Genomic DNA, 23483 nt, shown 5'->3' on the forward strand with positions numbered 1-23483 from the left:
TATTTTTGTGTTTTTAATGTTTTTTTTTTTTATTTTTATGTTTTCTTTTAAAAACATTAACAACATCTCGTTCGCGTTTGTATTTTTTTTTTAAATTTTATTCGAGGAAAAAAAAAATTAATAATAATAATTCAATCGATTCGATCGATTGATTTAAATCGATTTCGTTTTACCATCACTCTAAAGTTTATTAATGTTGATATTATTATTATTATTATTATTATTATTATTATTATTATTATTATTATTATTATTATTATTATTATTATTATTATTATTATTTCGTTTCGTTTCGTTTGGAAAATTCTTTCAAACGTAAAATAATAATATCGATGATGATTTTAATGGTAATGGTAATAATAATGATAACAAATTTAAACTTTATGGAATTTTTTTTTTTTTGTTTAAAAACAAACAAGAACAACAACAACAACAACAACAATTACCTTTTCCTAGAAAGAAGAGGATGCTGTGAGTAGGAAGAAATTGTTGTTGTTGTTGACCAGTTTTTAACAAAAAAAAAAAAAAAAAAAAAAAATAGAAGAAAAAAATAGAGAAAAAATTTATTATTACGTAATTATTTAAATTTAGTTTTATGTGCGACTTTAAATATCGTTTGTCGTTTGTCGTATTGTTTTCTTTCATTCAAAAAAAAAAAAAATCAATCGAAATTCATATTCATCTTTTATTAATCTTTTTGTTTTTATTTTTTAAATAAATAATTTTTTAAAAATTTATTTTGACCGATAAATAACCGTACGCGACGTTTTTGTCGTTGTCGTTGTTGTTGTTGTTGCATAATAAAAGTTATACAATTAGTTTTGCGTAAATAATAATTACAATAATAATAATAATAATAGTAATGTCAAAAGTAGCAAACGAGTACCTGTCGAAACAATAATAAATCGTTATAACTGTAATAATAATAATAATTATTATTATCAAATTACGATAAAGAAAGGGATCGTTTTGGGGGCGATTGAATGAAAATAACGTGAATGAATTTTATTTTGTTATGGTGGTAACGGTGGTGGTGGTGGCGATAGTAGGGGTGGTGATGATAGCAGTGAATTATTTTATTGAATGAATCGATATATCGAAGTCTCGATCGAACTGATTTCAATCGAAACTAAATACATACAGTGCTCGACGTTTTTTTTTTTCTATTTTTATACAATTATATCGGTGATAACGGTGACGTCATTATTAAAAATAATAAAAGGACCCGTCAATAGTTTATAGATTAAACTTTTTCATTGTTTTTACTCTTTAGACTTTGATTTTCGAGTAAATTAAGGTAGGATGGAAAAACAAACTATGATGATAACCCTAATTGATTTGAATTAAAAATTCAATCGTAAAATTTTCCACGGGTATCTTTTTTTTTATTTTATTGTTTCTCTCTCTCTCTCTTTTCTTATTTCTCAATTTGGGTCTAATAAATTAAAAACGCGGGAAATAAGTAAACGGTGACATAATGGAAAAAGTTATTTCGCGATGGCGGTGATGGTGGTGAACGTTCAATTTTTTTTTTTTTTCATTTTACGATCGTAAAACCGGTTAAATAAGTAAAATGTGTAGTCGGATAATTTTTGCTTAAATGGTAGGTGGTGGTGGTGGTGGTGGGGGAAAACAGGTTTTTTGTAAAACACCTTTGCAAATTTCTATATAAAAAAAAAACTTTAATACGTAACGCAAAAAAAAAAAGAAAAAGGTAGAATTCGATACGAATGCATTTTGCATTTATTAAACTTTTAAATAATAATAATAATAATAATGTTAATAATAAAAGAGCCAACGGCCGTTTTTATTGGCAAAAAAATTCAAGACTTGATTTTTTCGCCAACGCGAAACTTTTTGTATCTTTTTTTTCGGGATCGATAATAAAAAAGAAAAAATTTTCTAGATGTTTCCTCTTTTTTTTTGGCAATGAAACGAAAATTTTTTTTTGGGGTAATAACATTAAAAATGTTTTGTTTCGTGTGTGTGCAATAAAAAAAACGATGATGAGTTAAAAAATCGAAAAAAAAAATAATAATAATAAAATTAATCGTTATTTTTGTTGTTTTAAAACGTTTTGACACTTGTTATACCAAAAAAGAATAAAAAAGTTTTAGGTATTTTGCTTTCACTTACGAAACGATAATAATAATAATAATAATAATAATAATAATAATAATAATAATAATAATAATAATAATAATAATTATAATAATTATAATTAACCCAAATTAGATTTTTTTCTTTTTTTTTTTTGTTTTATTTATACGATTTGTCAGACGAAAATGGCAGTCGAAATTAAAGAACTTATGAGCGAGTAATTAAAATAAATAAATTGGTTTTTTTAATTATTTTTGTAAAAAACGACGTTTATGCGAATGCGTAAAACTTTTTTGTGCGATTTTCAAACTGTACTTTTATGCGTGTGCGAGTGAGAGAGAGAGAGAGAGAGAGAGAGAGAGAGAAAAAAAAAGGAGGCTGACTGCATTACATGCCAAAAACGGTAAAATGTACCCGAAAGAAACATAAATAAATAAAATTTGTTGTTTCGTTTCTCATTAGGAAAAGATGTGGAAAACAAATCAATTTTTATATCGTCAGCTATTTCATTATTAATTGATTCATCGACCGGAATTAGATTTTTATTCGATCGTTATTATTATTATTATTATTATTATTATTATTAATATTCGATTTCGTTTGCATTATCGTTCGTTCGCGAATAAATCGATATCGTTTGGAAAAAAAAAAAAAAAATCGGGCTGAATCAGCGTGAAAAATTTTTTAAAAAGGCTATCGTCATCGTCATCATCATCATCATCATCATCATCATCGTCATTGTCGTCATTATTATCATTATTATCATCAGGTTGAAAAAATGTCCGTAACGTAATAAAATAATAACGCGACGGGAAAAAAAAATTTTTTTTTTCTTATTGTAACATGGGTAAGCGGATACGCGTTCTAATTAGTTTTGATTTGGTTTGTTTCACCGAACAATTATTATTATTATTATTATTATTATTATTAATAATAATAATTCACGTAAGAAAGGATTTCGATTGAAGAAAAAAAAAAAATCGATAATAATGATAATGAGAAACAAATGACCGGTCCAAAGAAGAAAACTTAAGATTCGGTGGAAAAAACGCGAGTTTCAAAATTTTGTCCTTAATTCGCTTTAATTTCATTTCTCTTAATTTAAAAAAAAAAGTTTTGGCACAGTTTGGAAACTTTTTCTTCAATATAAAGGCTTCTTTCGTTGTCTCCTCAAAAAAAAAAAAAAAATTGTTTTTTCTTTTTTCGTACGAACAACTTTCAAACGAAACAAACTGTCGTAAAATGAAATATAATTTTATAAATTATTACTCTCGGGGGGGGGGGGAGGAAGGGTAACAAACAAACGAGTAGCACAGCAAATAAATTGTTTGTACACTTTTGATTTAAATAGCCTACGGAAAACAAATAATAATAATAATAATAATAATAATAATAAAACTCGCGCATATTCATTGTTTTTGTCATTAACCAGTATAAAGAGAATAACGTAACACTTTGGCCTGGCTCGAAAAAAAGAAAAATTATTATTATTATTATTATTATTATTATTATTATTATTATTATTATTATTATTATTATCATTATTCATGTTCTTGTTTACGTTTCGAATTGTTATTAATAATGATTTTTCGTCACTGACAACAAAAAAAAAATTTTTTTTAAACCTCAACGAATTTTTTTCTATCTACTTCATTATTACATTTTAATTGCATTACGACAAAAGTTTTTTTTTTTTAGGTCACGTGAATCTCGTTGTTATCTTAAAAAATTTTTTAAATTTTCTCCTTCACCTTCTACCCTCCCACAGGTTCCTTTTTTTGGGGGGGGGAATGGGAAAAATTTTTTTTCCCCAAAAAAATTGCAAAAACAGTTTATCGTTATTATGTTTACTGTTTTGTTTTGGTCTTAATCGACTCGATTATTAAATTTTCGCCCACACGTGATTAAAAAAACATATTGATTTGACTTTCAACAACAACAAAAATTTGTTGTTTGTTTGTGTTTGTATGTTTTCTCGCAAATGGGAAATTTCTTTGACACGAAATTACAAGTGAAAAAAAAAATAAAAGAAATCCGAAGTAAAAAAAAAATAAAATGGATTTTAAAAAAAAAGTAACAATAAAAAAAAGAATTTTTAAGGTATTTTAAATCGAAAAAATTCGGATTAAAAAAAAAAAATGGGGGGAGGGGAAAAGGGCTCCTTTTATCGATGGATTGTGTGTGGGGGGGGCGGGGAGGATTGCCCTTTTATTATATTTTATCATGAACGTAAGATCGAGTTTTTTGTTATGCACGTAGTATTAAAATATTTAGTGCAATGTTAATGTCAAAAATATTTGGAACAATCAATATTTTGTTGTTTGTTTTCGGTTGTTTCGGGTTCGACAAACTCACTCATTCACTCACTCACTCACTCTCTCATTTGTCAATCGATGGCGACGTCAAAAAAAAAAAAAAAAAAAAAAAAACAAACGTCATCGAGTTTTTTATTAAATAAAAATATTCTCGTATCCTACTCTCGAAAACGAGTATTAATTATTTATATTTTTTTTTTTCTTTGTTTAGGTTGGCACTACGTAAAAAGTAAAATTTCAGGTTTTCGAGTTTTTTTATTTATTTATTTATTAATTCTCTCGATCGATACGAGATACTACTCGGAGTAGGATACTGTAGAGAGGAACTTGACTAAATCGTGGTACGATAAAAAAAAAAAAAAAATTTCCATTCGAAAATTTCCGCCATTTTGTTTTTCGCATTTCCAGTTTTTTTTTTTTTTTTTTTTTTTTAAAAAAATGTTTTGCAAAAGTATATCCTATCCGCATGTTTTTTCATTATCGTTCCTTATTATTATTATTGTTACTAGTCTGGTTTATTTGAAATTTTCACATGCTAAAAATTTTTTAGGTTTCGTATTATTATTAATATTATTATTATTTTTTTTATTACCAACATAAAATTTATCTGACTCCAAAGACACGAATTAATTACGGGAAATGTTTTGACTCCAAAACGGAAACCTTGAAAGATAAATTTTAAATTTGCATTTATTTAGGTTTAGAAAAAAAAAAATTTTTTTTCACGTTTTAAATCTGCGAACCTGATTCCCTGAAGTTATTATTATTATTATTATTATCATTATTATTTTTATATGTTTTACAACGAAATTAAATTTAGCGTTTTACAACGGAAGTGAAATTATAATAAAAATATTTTCGGAGCTATGAAATTAAAAAAAAAAAAAAAAAGAAAAATGTCGTCGACTGCTGCGTGCTTGTTGCGTGTTGTTGTTGTTGCTCTTCGACAATGATTGTTTGGCATTGTTAAATTTAGTCGTGAAACTTTTACTTTTTTTGTTATTTCTTCATTTACGTTTTGTTGTTGTTGTTTATTTTTAGATTATTTGAATTTTTGCGATAATTTTTTTTTTGTTTTAAATTAGGAAATAAAAATTCACGTGTGCGGACTCAAAACCTTTGTTTCCTCTCTCTCTCTCTTCTAGTTTCTTTTTCCTCCAATTTTTTTTTTTTTTTTTTTGTGATAAATAAATAAACCCCCCGAAGGAAAGTAAAAAAAAAAAAAAAATTTCTTTAAATTTTTCGTCGACAACCACAACGTAGACGACGACGACGACGACGACGACGACGACAAGGACAAACAGACAACAACCACTTCATTTTTAGAATTAAATTTCAATGTCAATAATATATATATATATATTTCATTTGTCAATATTATTTCGTTGTCGATTGTTTGGACAAAACGATATGAATGATTGTTGTTCCGGTTGTTTGTTGCATCCTTTTAATTTTTTCTTTGTATTATCATTCGGACAGAACTTTAAACTTTTTGATTCTTCTTAAGAAGGAGAAGGAGGAGTAGGAGGAGGAGATGGATGAGAAGGAAACTCGTGTCTCCTTCATTCAATACGATAATTTTTTGTTTTTTTTTTTTTTTTTTTTTTTTTTGTTTGTTTGTTCATTATTACTTTTTTATTATTTTTAGTTATTTAAAAAAAAAAAAAAAAACTCTTCCTGTCGCGTGACAAATAATTATGACATTCGTTTGTTTTTAAATAGTGAGAGAGAGAGAGAGAGAGAGAGAAAGAGAGAAAGCGGTAAAATTGACGACAGCATTGAAAATAATAATAATAATTCGATAGGTTTAAAAATTTTTTTTTTTCAATTAAAAACAAATTAGCACTTGTTTGTTGCCATTGGTTGGCCATTTTGTTTTTTGTTTGTTTTTCGGTTAAATTGACCTTTAAAGCTAATTATAGATCGGGAGCGTGTAAAACAGACGTTTTTATTACGAATATTTGTCAAGTCAAAATTTTTTTTCATCTGTAAAATATTTTGACGTGAGAGTGCAACAACAACAACAACAATCGCAACATGTTTTTGCGTTGTTTTTCCATCTCCCTTCGTGTTTGTTTTCCCTTTTTTTTTTTTTTTTTTGGCTCTTTTCGGTAAAGTTTGAATCCATCGTGTTGTCACGGGTAGCACGTGTTAATTTGTTTTCGTCACGGAGATGATACGAATAAAAAATTAATAATAATAATAATAATAAAACATTTATTGGATGATGTTTTCGGTACGGATTTAAAACAAAATCATCTGAAAACATTTTTACTGGGATACTGGTTTAAAAATAATAATAATAATAATAATAATTTTTATATAAATCAAGATTAATGAAAATACAAAAAAAAAAAAAAAAGAGAAGAAAACAATTTTTTTTGATTGCGTTCAATGGTTGTTCAATTTGTTGTTTTTGTTTGGGGGAAGCTGGGGAGCGGGGGGTGAGAGGCAGGGGGAAGGAATAATCCATTGAGTGTCGAATATAAATTAAATTAATATATAAAAGGATATAAAGGAAGAAGAGGTTATGTAAGAAACTCGTTCGTCGCGCTCTCGTTTTTTCTCTTTTTCTCTTTTTTTTTTTTTTTTACGTAAGATCGAACGAAACGAATGTTTTTGGTAACAAACAAAAACATTGGAAAACATAATTTTTTAATACTAATTTTTGTGTTTTGTTTTTGTTTTTGAGCGATGATTTTTTTGTAATGTTTGTTCCGTGAAAAATGTTTGATTACGTGACATAAATCAGTTAATATTAAAATTTGTTTCCTTAAAAAATCCCACGGTGATGATAATAATATTTAAATTTTGATTGTTGTTTGTTAATCTTAATTTTTTTTTTGTTTGTTTTCTTTTTTCAGGTTCAAGAATGCCTTAAAAACAAAAATTGTAAATCAATAAAAAAACTAAAAGAAAAATCGTTGGTTCAAAAAAAAAAAAAAAAAAAATTAATTTTTTATTTAAATGTCGATTGCGCACAATATATTCGTTTGTTCGTTTGTTGTTTAAAAAGAAAAAAAATGTTTGTTCTTAAAATATTGTATTGAGGAAGAAGAAGAAGAAAAAAAAAAGAAATCATTTTTCGAGAAATGAAGTGACGTTTATGATTTTAATAAAATTACAAATAAATGTATGATTAAGAAGAAATCAATTAATAAAATGGATAAAACTTTCGCGTTGTTTTTTCTCACTGTGGTTGTTATTGTTTGTTCCGTATTGGAATGTTTTGCATTGGAAGGACCAAATGTTTGCACGAGACAAGAAGAGTAAGTAAATTTGATATTTTATCATTATTATCATTATTATATTACTTATCGAAATTCGAACCGTCGAAGGGAAGTGATTTTAAAACGAAAATTAATAATAATAATAAAGTGCCATTTTGCAATTTTTTAAAAGGAATGAAATCATAAAAATTTCATTAATTTATTAATAATTAAGCGGGGAGGTACGGGGGGGGAGAGGAAGGGAAAGAAAAATTAAATCAAATGAAATCGTTATCAGTTTATCAACACAATAAACTTTTTTATCTTTATTCTTTTTTTCTGTAAAATTAATAAACAGGTATACCGTCGTGGTACGAGTACCGAAAAAAAAAATGGTTCAAACTCGTTACTACGGATGGTGTTTAGCGGTTCCACCAAAATGTACCAAATATAGAATGGAAGTGAAAACGGTTTACGAAAATGAAACGATAACAAAAACGAGGCCGGTAGAAGATTGTTGCAAAGGTTACACAAAAAGCAATTTGGAAGACATATGCATACCTGTTTGTTCTAATAATTGTCTTCACGGTACTTGCGTTGCTCCGGAAAAATGCAAATGCGAACAGGGTTACGGAGGACCCACGTGTAGCGTCAGTTAGTATCAAAAAAAAAAAAAAATCCGATTGTAAACGTTCGCTGGAACTTTTTTTTTTTTTTTAATTTTTGTTTTCACTTTAATTTTTTTACAGGTTGTCCCGAAAACAAATGGGGACCCCAGTGCGAAAATAATTGTCTTTGCAGTGCAAACGGATTTTGTGATCCGTTCGATGGAAAATGCATTTGCAAAAGCGGGTACCGCGGTACTCATTGTTCTCTAGAATGCCCACCCAATTATTACGGAGAAGATTGCGCCGAAAAATGTCAGTGTTTAAACGGTGGAAAATGCGATCACGTATCAGGGGAATGTCACTGTCCATCGGGATGGATGGGACCTTTGTACGGTTTATATTTGACGTTTGATAAATAATGTTTTTTGTTTGCATGATATCGCGTCATAACGACGAATATCGCTTTGTGTGTGTGTTTTTCAGATGCGAAGATCCATGTCCGAACGGTAAACACGGTGAAGAATGCGGGTCCGAATGCAGATGTCAAAATGGTGGAACATGTGATTCGTCAACTGGAAAGTGTTATTGCACTCCCGGATGGACGGTTGGTTTATTTTTTTCGTCCCCCTATCGTGTAAAAAAAAAAAAAATTATTTTGTCCTAAATTTTTGCATCGAAACGTTATCACTTTTATTATTATTATTATTATTATTATCCTTAATTTCTTGTTTCGTTTCCCTCTCTCCAGAATAATATGAACGGCGTTATTAATATTTTTTTATAGGGTCCCGTTTGCGGCAATAGATGTCCTTCGGGTATGTGGGGCGTTAATTGTAATCAGTCATGTGATTGTTTTAACAAGGGAGAATGCGATCACGTAAATGGTAAATGCACTTGTAAACCAGGATACAGAGGGGAAAAGGTCGGTTTTTATCGTCTGGAAAAAAATATTGAAAAAAAAAATTGTTTACGATAGTTATTGAAAATCTTTTTGTTTTTTTCTCCAGTGCACGGATTATTGCGAAAAAGGTTTTTACGGAGAAAATTGTACATCGGAGTGTACGTGCTTGAACGATGCCTCTTGCGATCCAGTTACAGGAGAATGTAAATGCAAACCGGGATGGATTGGTAAAAATTGCGCACAACAAGCTTGTCCCACGGGATACTACGGAGAAAATTGTAAAAACATATGCGATTGCGAAACTGAAAATACCGAACTGTGAGTTTTTTTTTTGTTTTTATTTTTGTTTCCTAAAAAAAGAAGAAGAAGAAGAAGTGTGGTTTTCTGAAAAAATTTTTTTTTTAAATTCGCACGGCGTGTTAAAATGGTTATTATTTTAGTTACACTTCACACAAAAAACTAAAATTTCGTGGCAGCAAGAAAAAAAAATAGAAAACAATACGACAAAGTTCTAGGTTGAAAAACAAGTCATTAATAATTATTTTGTTCCAGTAAATTTTAGACGATTTCATAACCGTAATCATAATTACGTTCCATCCGCCATTGTTGTTAAGAATTTTTATAACTTTTTGTTTTGACAAAAAATAATAATAATAATTTTTTTTCTTACATAATTTAACATTGAAATTTGATTTCGCGGTTGTTCACACGAGTTTTTTTTTTTTCTCAAAAAAAAACGTTAAAATTATTTTTCCAGGTGTCATCCTGCGACGGGAGCATGCAAATGTAAACCTGGTTGGGATGGCGTCGTTTGTTCCCGACCGTGTCCATTTCTCAGATACGGTCCTGGATGCAGTAAAAAATGTAATTGTTTAAACGAAGCTTCGTGTTCTCCGATCGATGGAACGTGCATGTGCGCTCCCGGTAAAAAAAAAAAAAATTTGTTTGTTTTGTGTGTGGATCCTTTATACGTGTTGAAACATTTTAATGTTTTTGTTTTTGTTTCCCCCACGCAAAGGATATAGAGGAAATGATTGTAGCGAATTGTGTCCAAACGGTACATTTGGAGAAAATTGCGCTCAAAATTGTTTTTGTAAAAACAACGCGGAATGTTCATCCGAAACGGGAAGATGTAACTGCACTCCGGGTATTTAATTCGATTTAAATTATGGGAGAAAAAAAAATTTTTTTATGTTAATAATGTATATTCTTAAGGATTTTCTTAATTTATTTTCAGGTTGGATGGGTTTGCAGTGCGATCGACCTTGTAATGGAACGTACTACGGCCCTGAATGTTCTTTACCTTGCAAATGTCAAAACAATGGATTGTGTGATCCGGTCACGGGTGAGTTCATTTCAAAGTTCAAAAAAAGGGAAAAAACCCCCCCGAGAAATTTTGAATTTTTAACCTATCACACACCGGGTAATTATTTAAGACGTCATTCAAAAATTAAATTTGATAATTTTTGGATAGGAAAATGTAAATGTTTGTCGGGGTTCAAGGGTCAATTTTGCGAACAACGTTGCGCTAATTGGAAATACGGTAGAAATTGCACTTTGGATTGCAGTTGCAGAAAAGAAAACAGCATCGGATGCGATTCCGAAAGCGGACAATGCATATGCAAGAATCAATATAAAGGTTCGTTACTCGTTTTGTTCAGTAAATTCCTTCTAAATTTACAAAAAAAAAAAAAAAATTTTCTTTTGGTTTTCCGTCAGGTATTCAATGCGAAACTCAATGTCCGAACGGTAAATGGGGTGAAGATTGCAGTAACGAATGCGTTTGTTTAAATAATTCATCTTGCGATCCCGTGACGGGGGCTTGCATTTGTGCGAGAGGATGGACCGGGGATTCGTGTGACGAACCTTGCAGGCCTGGATTTTTCGGAGAAGGTTGCAAAGAAAGATGTTCTCATTTGGTCGGATTCAACGGTGAGTAATTTTTTTAAGAGCCGTTTAGAAGGGATCAATAGGTAGGAGATTTTTTCAAATCTTCTTCGTCTTCAGAAGATGGAATTTGCGATCACGTAACGGGAAGTTTCAAATGTCGACCGGGATTTACGGGTAGCAGATGTCAAAATCCGTGTCCCGTCGGAACTTACGGCGATGAATGCAAGTTAAAATGTTCTTGTAAAAACTACGCGGATTGTCATCACGTGACCGGAGAATGTCGATGCAGGCCAGGTTGGACCGGGCCGACGTGTGCAAACGCATGTCCCAACGGTTTTTACGGCGTCGGATGCATTCAACCGTGTACGTGTTTCAACGGAGGAACGTGTAGGCCCATAGATGGATTGTGCAGGTGCAAAGCGGGATGGACGGGTCCTCAGTGTAAAGAAAGTAAGTGGGAAAGAAACCTTTTTTAACCTTTTAAACAATTTTATTGATATTAATCGTTTTTTTTTTGCAGTTTGTCCCGAAGGTTACTTCGGCGATCATTGCATGGAACCATGCGAGTGTCCAAATGAAAATTTTATATGTCACGCAGCAAAGGGTTGCGTTTGCCGTCGTAATTTCGGCGGAGAACTTTGTGATATCGAACTCACATCAAAAATCATAGGTAAAAAAAAATCCCGCCCCCCCCCTTCCCGCACACCGAGCATCACTCGAATTAATTTTTTTTTTTTTTTTCCTTCAAAAAAAAGGTGAAAAGTCAGAAAGCGGAGGTGGCGGTAGCGGTTTAATCGCAGCTGGAATTGTCGTAGCATTAATACCGGTTGTTATTATTATATTAATAATACATTATTATAGAAGACGGGAAAAAAATTTAAAGACTGAAATAGCTCACGTGCAATATATAGCGGATCCATCATCGCAACCAGGTGAGGAAACCTTTAAAAATTGAAAAATTTTCAAAATGGAGTACGAAAAAAACAATTTTTTGAAATGGAATTTCTTTCAGATCAACATCATTTTGATAATCCAGTTTACTCGTTCAATTCTTATCAAAAAGATGATGGTCTTCAGCCTTTGAACAACGTTCAGAAAATTCAAGTTAAAAATAATTTGTCGAAGAAAACAAATTTGGAAAAGCAAAAATTAAGCGAAGAAGAAATGTCACTCAGCGGTGAGTGTTGGGGGGAGGGGGGAAAACAATTTTTTTTTTTTTTGGTGTCGAAAGGTCTAAAGAAATTCGTGCCAAGTTTGTAATTAAAAAAATTTTTTTTTTTTTTATTTTGTTCTCCAGGAGCTTTTAACGTACATTTCGAACATCCGGCATCGTTGAAAAATCGCGAAGCCGACATGAACAATCCGAATTTTTATCAATCGATCGACGAATTCGATGAGAAAAAAATCGATCATTTATACGATGAGATAAAACAAAAAGAAGGTTTTAATCCGGGTGAGTTTCGGAAACCGGAAACGGAAGTGTTTTCTTTTATTATTATTATTAATAATTACAAAATTTTCCATTTTTTTTTTAGAATTAGAATACGATCACCTTGATTACAGCAGGCCGGGAAGTTCGTGGAAACCAAATTATCAAAGGATGCCGAATCCATTTTTAAAAGAATCAAATACGACGACAGATTCGAACGCCGACAGCAATTCATCAAATATTTCAAATTCAAATATTAATATTAATAATAATAGTAACAGCAACAGCAATTCAAATTCTGAAAGAAGTTGAAGATTTACATCACGGGAAAAGGTTTTTTTTTTTAAAAAAAAAAAAAAAGATTTCCGTGATCGAAAAGGATGAAAATTTCTCCAAAACGGGATCATCGTGGATTTCCCGAGTCAACAAAAAAAATTATTTATTTGAATCCCTTTTTTTCTCTTTCTAATATTTTACCGTCGATCGACAATCGTTTTTAATAAAAGAAAAAAGATGAAAGAGAAAGAAAAAATTAAAAATTTACAAAGTGCCAAAAAAATGCTAAAGAAAACCAACACACACACACACACACATATCGTCGCCATTTTGTTTTTCTTCTTTTTTTAAAGGTAAAAAAAAAAAAATTTAATTTTAAATATAATAACAAACGGAGTCTTCCAATTTTGCAATTTACATCAATAATAATAATAATAATAATAATAATAATAATAATAATAATAATAATAATAATAATAATAATAATAATAATAATAATAATAATAATAATAATAATAAAACAAAATAAATTCGTAAATTTTGTTTGTTTGTTTGTTCGTGCAAACAATTTTATACATATATATATATATATATATATATATATATATAGATATATATATATATATATATATATATATATATATAGATATTGAAATTACAAAAGATAAAAAATAAATAAATTATATTGTTAATGTTTTGTAAAAGTTTTTTTTTTTTTTTTAAAGAAAAAATTTATTTAAAAATAATATAATAAAATATAAATATATATTTTTTATTGATTTTATATAAATAAATAAAAATTTTTTGTATTATGTATATATATATTAAATTGTAAATTATTTGCTCAAAAAAAAAAAAAGCGCGGATACGAGTTGTGATTTAATAAATAAATAAATAAATAAATGATCGAATAAATTCTTATTATTATTATTATTATTATCATTCCTTACCGGAAATGAATTTTTTTTTTTTTTCCATAACCGAAAATTAGGTTTTTTAATATTTTTTATAAATATATATATTTTCGATAAGATTATTTTAATTAAAATCAATCGTATTGTAAATTGAAGAAGGAGGAGACAGGAAAAGGGGAGGAGGAAACAGTGGAAGGAGAGGAGGAGACGAACGAAAAAACGTGGATGTAGACAAAAAGAAAAAACGTTTGTGATTAATTATTTTGTGAGTCAAAGTTTTTAACGTAATGAATTAAGAAAATTTTCGATTTTACTTACTCGATCAGGTAAATAATTTTTTTTTTTTTTAACTTAAGTCCAAAAATCTTCGTTATTATTATTATTATTATTATCGTTTAAATCGAAATCCCAATCGGAATTTATTTTTTCACCGGAAAATTGGATTCTTTTATCGTAAACAAAATCAACATCATCTTTTTTTATTTGATTTTTAATAAATAACGTATCCATTAATTCTTTTTGTACGTTTAATTCTTTCGTCGATAATTTATTTAAATTTTCATTTAATTTTAATTCGTAATCGTTTTTTATAATTTCAACTCCTTCTTCCATTGTTTTACCATTTATCGTTATTTCTTGTAATAACCTTTAATAAAACGTAATTGCTTTTTAAAAAACGGTTAAACAAATATTATTTATAAACGTGTCATTAAATTAATATTTTAATAATAATAATAATTAACACACCTTATCATTTTTTTTATTTTAATCGATGGGATTTGTTTCAAATCATTCCTTTGTCGTAATTTTTCAAACGTTACGTCAACGTCAACAAATGGCGTATATTTTTTCAACGGTATTATTTTTCTTTTTAGTTTTTTTTCATCATTTGTTTTATACACGATAACTAATCCCGGAGGTTCAACACGTATCCCGCATTTTACTGGATTTATTTCCATCATTTAATTAAATACTTTAACAAGAACCTTATCAATTTATCAAAACATTGAAATTGTTACCGTGGCAACAGACAACAACAACAACGCCGTTTAAATATGCGACATAAATTATATTAAATTAAAATTTTTATATATATATATATATTTTAGCATGAATTATTTTTTTTTTCTGCTATAAATTTAACTCTCTCGTACGATAACGGTGGTAATAATAATAATAATAAATGGTTTAATTTACTTTTTAAATAATAATAATAATAATAATTCTTTTAACTGTGGTTAAAAAAAAAATTTTTTTTTGTGTGTCGATGTGTTAGGATGGATGTTATCAATTATTTTTTTTTTACTTAAATTTAAAAAAAAATTATTACCCAATTCCCTTTTTAATAAATTTTTTTAATATAAAAAAAATTATAAATTACATTTTTCAAATTGATATTATTAACTTAATGCATATACATAAATATATTACTTTTATTTTTAAATTATCGAACAAAAATAATTTTTTTTAGTATTTATTATTTAGATTTTTTCGTATTTGATTTCTCAGGTTTATCAATGTTTTCTTCAGTTTTGGGTTTATCTTTCTTTTTAGATTTTTTCAATTGTGATTTATTCGAATTTGATTTTCTAGTTCTCATTGCGAGTGCAAAACCGATCATTACACAAAAACCTCCAAGTGCAACAACCCAATTATTTTCTGCTATGTAATCAGCTATTAATTGTGTTAAATCATCGCTGAAAAAAAATACAAAAAAAAGAAAAAATTAAATTTTAATCATGTAGATTTATAAAAGTGAATATTTTTTCTAAAAATTTAAATCATTTCGAAAAAAGTTTTCAATTTACAATTTGACTAAAAGTAAGCGATTATTTTTGTCGAGTTTGATATTTTACATGAGTGTTTTAAAAATTGCAAGAATGATAATTAAAATCAAAGAATATTCAATTGAAATTTATATTTAACTTACAATGGACTTTTAGGCACAGGAACATTTTCACTTTTGGCAATTCTTTTGTAACCATCTGTTGCAAAATGAATCAATGCTTTAACATCATGCGACTGCAATTGATATCTGTACATTTTACCTTGGCGGAAGCTAATAAAAAAATATAAAAACATGAAATCAATCGATGAGTTTTAAAATAGATAAAGTTAAAAAATTTAAAACATACAAGATAAATGTTGGAGTTGTGTATACACCAAATCTTCTAGCTGTAGCAGCTCCTGTATCTAATCTATTAACTCTGGCAATGTTCATTCTCGTTTTTAAAGCAGCAGCCACAGCTTCCCATCTTGCAGTCAGTCTGTGACTTGTAACACATGTTTTACTATAACTGTAATTAAAAAATTATATTTTCATTAAATTACAATTTAAAAAAAAGTAATGCAATAGAAACTGGATTAATAATTATAAATAACTTACAATAAAACAAACCAGTCGCCAGTGGTTGCACCACTCGCTGCTTGAGTTAAATGTTCAAAATTACTATCATCTAATTCTCTCACATTTGGCTCTTTATTTTCTCTAAATGTATGTAAAATTAATTCATCATTTATATCACCACTGTATAATAAAGGAACGCCGTGTCTCATAAATACTAAGGCAGGTTCTTTAGCTGGACTGTAAATTTGTACCAAGTTACTGTTATATATTTTAACAACCCATGCATTCAGTGAATCAACAAGATCTTCACGAACGGACAAAAGTTCGTTTTCGATATTTTCACATTCTGGACATTGACGTTTAGCTAAAAAACATTAAAAAAATTTATTATTAAACTTTTAAAAAACAAATTCAATTTAAAAAAAAAATATTTAGGTACACCATTATGTTAAAAAAAATCTTACTGAACAAAACGACAACATATTTTTCAGTTGCACACAAATTAATAAATTCATTATCATCAACTTCTTCTAATGAATTATTAGAGTATGAAAAAGGTAAGAAACAAAGTAAAATAATTAAATTGATTGATAAATACATATTGACAAAGTGGCCTAATACCGGCCATTCAACCGATTTATAGAAAACAAAATGCAACGTGGCACCAACACTTATAGTGAAGTGTGCACGTTGTCGTAAGACTGCTTGCACGTTTCACATTTGACCAGTATAAAAATAACGGTCAATTTGAAAAGACTAAAATCTATGTTTAAGTAAAAATTTTCGATTTTATATAAAACTACAAATTGTAATTTAGTGTATAAGTGATTAGTTTTATTATAAGTTTTCTTTAATTTACGTTTGATATTTATAATAACAATAACTAAAACAAAAATGATGTAAAAAAAAAAAAAAAAAAAAATTATACCGTGGAGTGAAATTAAGAAAATTAAATAAGCAATTAATGTTAGTTTTAACTAATAATAAGAATGAAACACATAAAAGTATTTCGTAATTTATTACATTACTTTTCTTTATTTCAAATGTGAATACAAGTGTGCATTATCTAAAAGTTTTACACAAAACTTTATAAGAAAATTTAAGTTAAACCATAAAAGATGTCTACGAGCTATTTCCACCAAAAAAAAAAAAAAAAAATCAGCAGTATTCGATTCGGTTTATTTCGGTTTTTTCCGTTTAAAATCGGTTTTTCGCAAATCCCGCGTTGATTTTTCCAGTAAACTTCGGTCGCTTTACGAATTAACTTCTACGTGGAAAAAATAATAATAATAATAATAATAATTTTGTGATCTTCATTTTTTTCTCATTTTCTTCAGCACAGGGTAAGCATTAAAAATTTTATTTTTTTTTTCAATATGATAAAATTTTTTTTTTTAATATTAAAATTCTTTTTAATAATCTACACACGTTCGAGTATTTAAAATATAAAAAAAAAATAATTTTAATTGATAAATTTCGTTTTACAGTATAAATAAATAAATATATTGAAAAAAATTTTAATAAATTTATGTAAATATTACGAACGTGTTTGTATTTGATTTAAAAATTTGAGGAATGATATAAAATTTAAATTAAAATACGTCATGCTTTGATTTTTAATGATAACTCTTATCAAAACAAATCCATTTTAATAATTTTATATTAAAATAAATTTAGGTCGTATTGATATTGCTTCTCTCTCTCTCTTTCTCTCGCTCTCTTTTTATCAAAATTTTTTAGTGATAATTCAATAATAAAAATTTTTCTTTAAAAGAAAATTCGTACTAAAATAAAAAAAAAAAAAAACTTTTTAAAAAAAAAAAAAAACGTGAAAAGCATTTTAGTTGAGTTTTTTTTTTTTTTTTTAAAAAAAAAAAAGTTACTGAACAAAAACTTGAAAAAAAAAGAAAAAAAAAATTCATTCTGAACGCATTAAAAAATTTATTATAGGAAAAAAAAAAAAAATAACTTTTTATTTTCAATTTCCTTTTCTGTCATTTTTAGTTTCGATTTCGTTTTTTTTTATATTTTTTATTTTTTTTCGTTTTCCCCAATAATTTTTGACCGACCGGAATTTCAGGTTAAAAAATTTATTTATATATATTTCGTTGGAAAATTCAGCGTGAAAACATTTTTTTTTTTTTTACAACAAAAAAGAAAAAAGGAAAAAAACATTTAATTACTTTTATTACCGTAAATTTTTTCACATTATCACGAATTTTTAAAGTTTTTATAACACTCTTGCAAAAACTTTTATAGTTTTTTTTTTTTTTTTCCATAAAAGACAAAAAGAAAAACGTGAATAAAAGAAAAAAGGAAAAATCACACCCTTAAATTTTTCCTGACTAACCCATCGTGTTTAATTTACCATTAAAATTTAACTGACTCTTTTAACTTTTCAAAAAAAAAAAAAAAAAAATATAATAATACATAACAATCACATTTACTAACGTGACAATATAAAAAAAAAATTTCAATATAAATGATGACATTTTTTTTTTTTTTTTTTTTTTTTTTTTAGCTTTTGGGTGTATAAAAATTTATCCACTTTTGAATAATTGCTGTCAAAAAAAAAAATGTAAGAGAAAAATTTTTTTTTTTTCCTTCCATCGTACGAATTTTTTTTGGGGGGAGGAGAGGGAAAGACAAAAAAGGCAAAGAACGTTTTTAAAAAAAAAAAGGTCTTGAAAGTGCGTGTGTGCGTGCGTGCATTTGTTTGGTCAATTACTTTGTTTTTTAAACTCAAAATAAGATTTTTTATTATTTTTTTTGTTTGTTTGTTTGTTTGTTCTTGTTATAACAAGGAAGAAGACGAAAAAAAAGGTTTTAACACCAAAATTTATTATGTGGTTTTTTTTGTTGGAGGGAAACCTTAAACCTTTTTCTTTAATTTTGTGGGGGGAAGGTAATAAGTTTGTGACCGAAAATTGATTTAAAACGTTAAAATTTTAAACTGAAACGTTAAGTTTACCAAAAAAATAAAAACTTTATCGTGACGAAAAAAGGCGGGGAGAAAATGAATGAATCGTGAATTATTTTCAACAAACAAACGAACGAACAAACGTTTTCATTGATTTTTCCTTTTGGAAAATCTCGTTATAATCGTTTAACTTTCAATTATTTAATTGAAAAAGAAAAAAATTAAATCCAAAAACTAAAAATTTTCTTTTTCTTTTTTTTCTTCATCTTTCTTCCCTTCTTCCCTCCCCCTGCCCTTCTTCCTCTCTCTCCCCTCCCCTCCTTTAACCTAAAAAAATTTAATATATATATATATATATATATATATATATATATATATATATATCAGTAATTTTTTATCATTCTTAAATATAATAGCTTTTTTGGAAAAATTTTCAGCTTTTCACCTTTTTTTTGGTAACCTTTTGAGGGGAATTTTTTTTTTTTTTTGATTTCGTTTGTACCTCGGTAGATTTTGTTACCTTATTATTATCATTATCATGATCATTATTATTATTATTATTATATTATTATTATTATTATTATTATTATTATTATTATTATTATTATTATTATTATTATTATTTCACACTCGTCCTCATAATCTCATATGAGTTGAATTGTTATGATATTAAAATTTTTTTCTCAATTTCATTAAAAAAAAAAAAAGGGGGAAAATTTATTCCCAAAAGAAAAATAAACCTTTTTCGAGAATCATAACTAAAATGTTATGATTCCTTTTTTTTTTTTTTTTAATTATAATAATTTTATATATTTCGTTAATTACTTAAAATTTTTTTTTTTGAGTTTACGCCGCGTTTGTTTTTTGTATTTTTTTTTTTTTTGTACCTAAAACGCGCGAAGGATGTGTAAAAACGGGGAAAACCCTAAAAAAAAAAAAAAAATTTTCTCTCGTTTATAATTACCGCAGTTTGTTTTTTTTTTTATTTTCAAATATGGCGCGTTTTATACATTTTGAAAAAGGGAGGGAAAAAAAATATATTTAAAATAACGTTCAAACGCAAAAAACACTTACGCTCACGCCCGCCCGCCCAAAAACATAAATTATAACGTAAATACGTATTAAATCATTTATCCCATAATTTAAAAACTAATAGTAAAATTACAAGAATGATATATTTTTAATAAAATTAAAATTTTTATAATTTTATATAAAATAAAATAAGTTTTTTTTTTTAATTTAATTGGATTTACTTACATTTTTAATTAAATTTTATTTTAATATTTAAAAAAAAAAAAAAAAGTTTTCACTTAAAACTATTTAAAAAAAAAAAAATTTAATTATGCGTACTTTATGCAAGAAGTTACGCAAATTTTTTACTAATTAATTATGATAAATAATTTTTTTTTTTTAAAAAAATAAAATCCTTTGACGTTTTCCTTTCGTAAAAAAAAAAAAAAAAAACCTTTGAAAATGACAATAATAATAAATATTATTTTAAATTTAATAAGATTCGACAAAGGAAATAAATAACGCTTGTTTTCCGAATTCAATGATTTATTTTTTTCTTATGATCATGTGACGTAAAAAAATTATTTATTTATTTATTATTATTATTATTATTATTATTATTTTCAGATGTTTCGCCCAAGTCCGGGTGAAACACTTCGAGCCTGGCTGTTATCCGCACTTGTAGTTCATGGAGCCGTTGCTGGAAATCCGGATGCTAAACGTCTTTACGATGATCTTTTATCTAATTATAATAAATTAGTTAGACCGGTTGTTAACACGTCTGACGTTTTACGTGTTTGTATCAAATTAAAATTATCACAACTTATCGATGTGGTAAGTTTCATAACTTTTTCTAATTTTTTCTACTTTTTTTTTAAATAATTCGATTGATTTGCGATATATCGAACGATTATCACATTCACTACGTGATGTATATTATTATTAATCACGTTCATTGTTAACCCCGAAAATCAAATACTTTATTGTTTCGAAAGATTAATTATCCATCTCTTTCTTCTTTATTATTCCTATGGTTTCCCCCCTCTCCACACCTTCTCCTCTCCTCTCCTCTCTTATTGTTTTAATTATTAAACCGTCACTTTAAATCGTCTCTCTCTTAGTGAGTTATTTATTTCTATTAATTTTTTATATGAATAAAAAATAAAGGAAAGAAGGAAGGAAGGAATATGTTTAATAATAATAATAATAATCACTACTGTTTTTAAAAATTTAAATAAATGCAACGTTATTTCGAAAATTCTTTTTTAGTCTGCTCATGTTAATAAGCCAATAAATTTAAAATTTTCTATTTTTTTATAAATCCGATAGGTTATTTAATTTAAAAAAAAAAAAAATCCGCCATATTTGTTTTTAACAAAAAAAAAAAAAATCTCAACGACATTTAAAATAAAAACAAAAATGTGCAATCATTTTAATAATTTATGATAAAATAAAAATTACACACGGAAATTTATTTATTTATTTAAAAAAAAAATGCTAAAAACAAGAATCAAAGTAAGTTTATTATCATTATTATTATTATTATCATTATCATTACTATTATTATTATTATTATTATTATTATTATTATTATTATTATTATTATTATTAAAATAAAATTGAATAATATTTTTCGGTTTTGTGATTTTTCAATAAAATGACGATGACCACATTGTCAAAAATTTTATTCGATACCATTGAAAGTTTATTATACGAATAAAAATAAATTTCGTAACGTATAAAGGTTTTCAATGGAGGGGGAGGGGGGCGATGAGAGGGTTTTCACCGAATGAAAACAAACGAAAAAAATAAATAATAATGATGATAACAATCGTTAAAAAGAGGTATGAAAACACATATGTGTAACATCGTTTAAAAATAAGAAAAATAAAATTACAGAACTTTAAATTTCCGAATTATTCAATTTCCCCGAGGGAAAAACAACGGCAGACAAAATATGAAACACCTAAGAAATTTTCATCCCAGACGGAAAATTTAAATGATAATAATGATAATTATTATTTACGAAATTATAAAAATTATATACCCGTGTCGGAATACGAAATGGATTCTATGACTATCGAAAATAGTTTATCACAAACAATCGTCGAGGTAATTTATTTATTTATTTATTTTTTTTTTAAATATACGTAAACCGTGTCGACGGTTTAAAAAAAATTATTATTATTATTATCATCATCATTCGAATGAATTATTAGTCGTTCCAATAGTAGTAGTTAATAAAAGTGTCAACCGTAATAATTTATTTATTTATTTAAATATTTTTTTTAAAAAAATTTTTTTCATATCTCGAATGATTGATGAATCGATGGATCGATCGATCCATCGATCGATCGAATGAATGAATGAATGATGGAATTAAAAAATTAATTTACTCACAAAACAAAAAAAAAAGGGTGTGATTGATTTATTGTATTATTATTTCATCGTGAATTCGATTCTCGGCGTTCAATAATAATAATAATAATAATAATAATTTTTTTATTTTTTTTTAAATGTTAACAAATTTATTTTATGAAAGGAACAAATAAAAAAAAAATTTTCCAAAAAAAAAAAAAAAAGGGAAATTTCCGTGTTATGATTTTGTTATGATTTGATAATTATTCAAAAATAAAAAAAAAAAAAAAAAAAAAAAAAAAGGAAACAGTAAGCGAAATATCAAGGAGAAATAAATCAAGTTTGGAACCACAACAACAACAACAACAACATCATCATTATTTTAGAAAAGGAAAAAGAATATTACCGGTCATGCCTTTTTGGTGTTATTCATCGAGGAGGATTAAACCAGAAAGAGAAAAATTAAAAATTAACAATAAATATCCGTTTTCACCTCATAATAATAATAATCATAATAATAATAATATTTCTAACGAAGGTAATAAACTAATGTGACGAATTATTTATTTACACGCACGCACACACACACACACACACACGCATAATCCTCTATGAGAATTTTCATTCATTTTATTATCGTTCGTCGTACTCATCATATTATTATTATTATTATTATAATTTTTTTTTTTTTATTACAGCGAAATACGTTAAAAAAAATATAAGATATTACGATGATTTGAGAAGTAATTTAAAAAAATCAAACGTTAAAATAAATAAAAATTCTCAATGTTGTCATCGGTGTTGCGAGAGAAGTAACCATAACAGTAACAGTAATAGTAATAATAATAATAATAATAATAATAATAGGATAAAGAAAAAAGTAAAAAATAAATCAACGTGCGTAAGGAAAAAAAAGAGAAAAAATTTTATTGAAAACGATAATAAAATATACGCGAATATTTGTTCGAAAAATGATTTGAAATCGATATTGAAAAATTTTAAAATCGTCGACGGAAACACAGTAAATAATGATAAAAGGGAAATTATTTATGATAAGAATAAAAATTACGTTCCCGCTTATTTCGTTTTGAAATTGGAAAAAGGTAGTAAAAGTGAAAGTTACGAAGACGAAGGGGAAACAACCGATTGTAAAAATATTAAGGAGGAAAAGAAAAATAATAATAATAATAATAATAACAATAACA

At 26.8% G+C, this 23483-nt stretch overlaps 4 protein-coding genes across 4 annotated transcripts in view; 2 read left to right on the plus strand and 2 right to left on the minus strand.

The window, feature by feature from the left end:
• Positions 1–7577: 7577 nt before the first annotated feature.
• On the plus strand, positions 7578–12764 carry Phum_PHUM049590 (uncharacterized protein; the record flags this gene model as incomplete). Its single annotated transcript, XM_002423264.1, has 17 exons — positions 7578–7684; positions 7983–8278; positions 8374–8620; positions 8716–8836; positions 9017–9154; positions 9240–9451; positions 9891–10057; positions 10152–10280; positions 10371–10478; positions 10608–10772; positions 10853–11065; positions 11141–11473; positions 11544–11693; positions 11779–11955; positions 12036–12200; positions 12321–12476; positions 12559–12764. 17 exons carry the CDS (start codon positions 7578–7580, stop codon positions 12762–12764), a joined length of 3090 nt encoding a protein of 1029 aa, XP_002423309.1.
• Positions 12765–13993: 1229 nt separating this feature from the next.
• Positions 13994–14601, minus strand: Phum_PHUM049600 (uncharacterized protein; the record flags this gene model as incomplete). Its single annotated transcript, XM_002423265.1, has 2 exons — positions 13994–14288; positions 14390–14601. The coding sequence occupies 2 exons, from the start codon at positions 14599–14601 to the stop codon at positions 13994–13996; spliced, it is 507 nt and encodes a 168-aa protein (XP_002423310.1).
• A 518-nt stretch (positions 14602–15119) lies between these two features.
• On the minus strand, positions 15120–16589 carry Phum_PHUM049610 (uncharacterized protein; the record flags this gene model as incomplete). Its single annotated transcript, XM_002423266.1, has 5 exons — positions 15120–15339; positions 15573–15701; positions 15778–15939; positions 16029–16353; positions 16454–16589. The coding sequence occupies 5 exons, from the start codon at positions 16587–16589 to the stop codon at positions 15120–15122; spliced, it is 972 nt and encodes a 323-aa protein (XP_002423311.1).
• Positions 16590–20547: 3958 nt separating this feature from the next.
• Phum_PHUM049620 (acetylcholine receptor protein alpha 1, 2, 3, 4 invertebrate, putative) overlaps positions 20548–23483 on the plus strand; it is a gene marked incomplete at both ends in the record, with an annotated part of 53271 nt that continues 50335 nt past the window's right edge. Inside the window, one exon of the mRNA XM_002423267.1 lies at positions 20548–20754. Coding sequence (XP_002423312.1) covers positions 20548–20754 — 207 coding nt within the window. The remainder of the gene's footprint in view (positions 20755–23483) is intronic.

The sequence above is a fragment of the Pediculus humanus genome, genomic scaffold, assembly GCF_000006295.1.
Source record: "Pediculus humanus corporis 1103172107401 genomic scaffold, whole genome shotgun sequence".
NCBI classification, from domain to species: Eukaryota; Metazoa; Arthropoda; class Insecta; order Psocodea; family Pediculidae; genus Pediculus; species Pediculus humanus.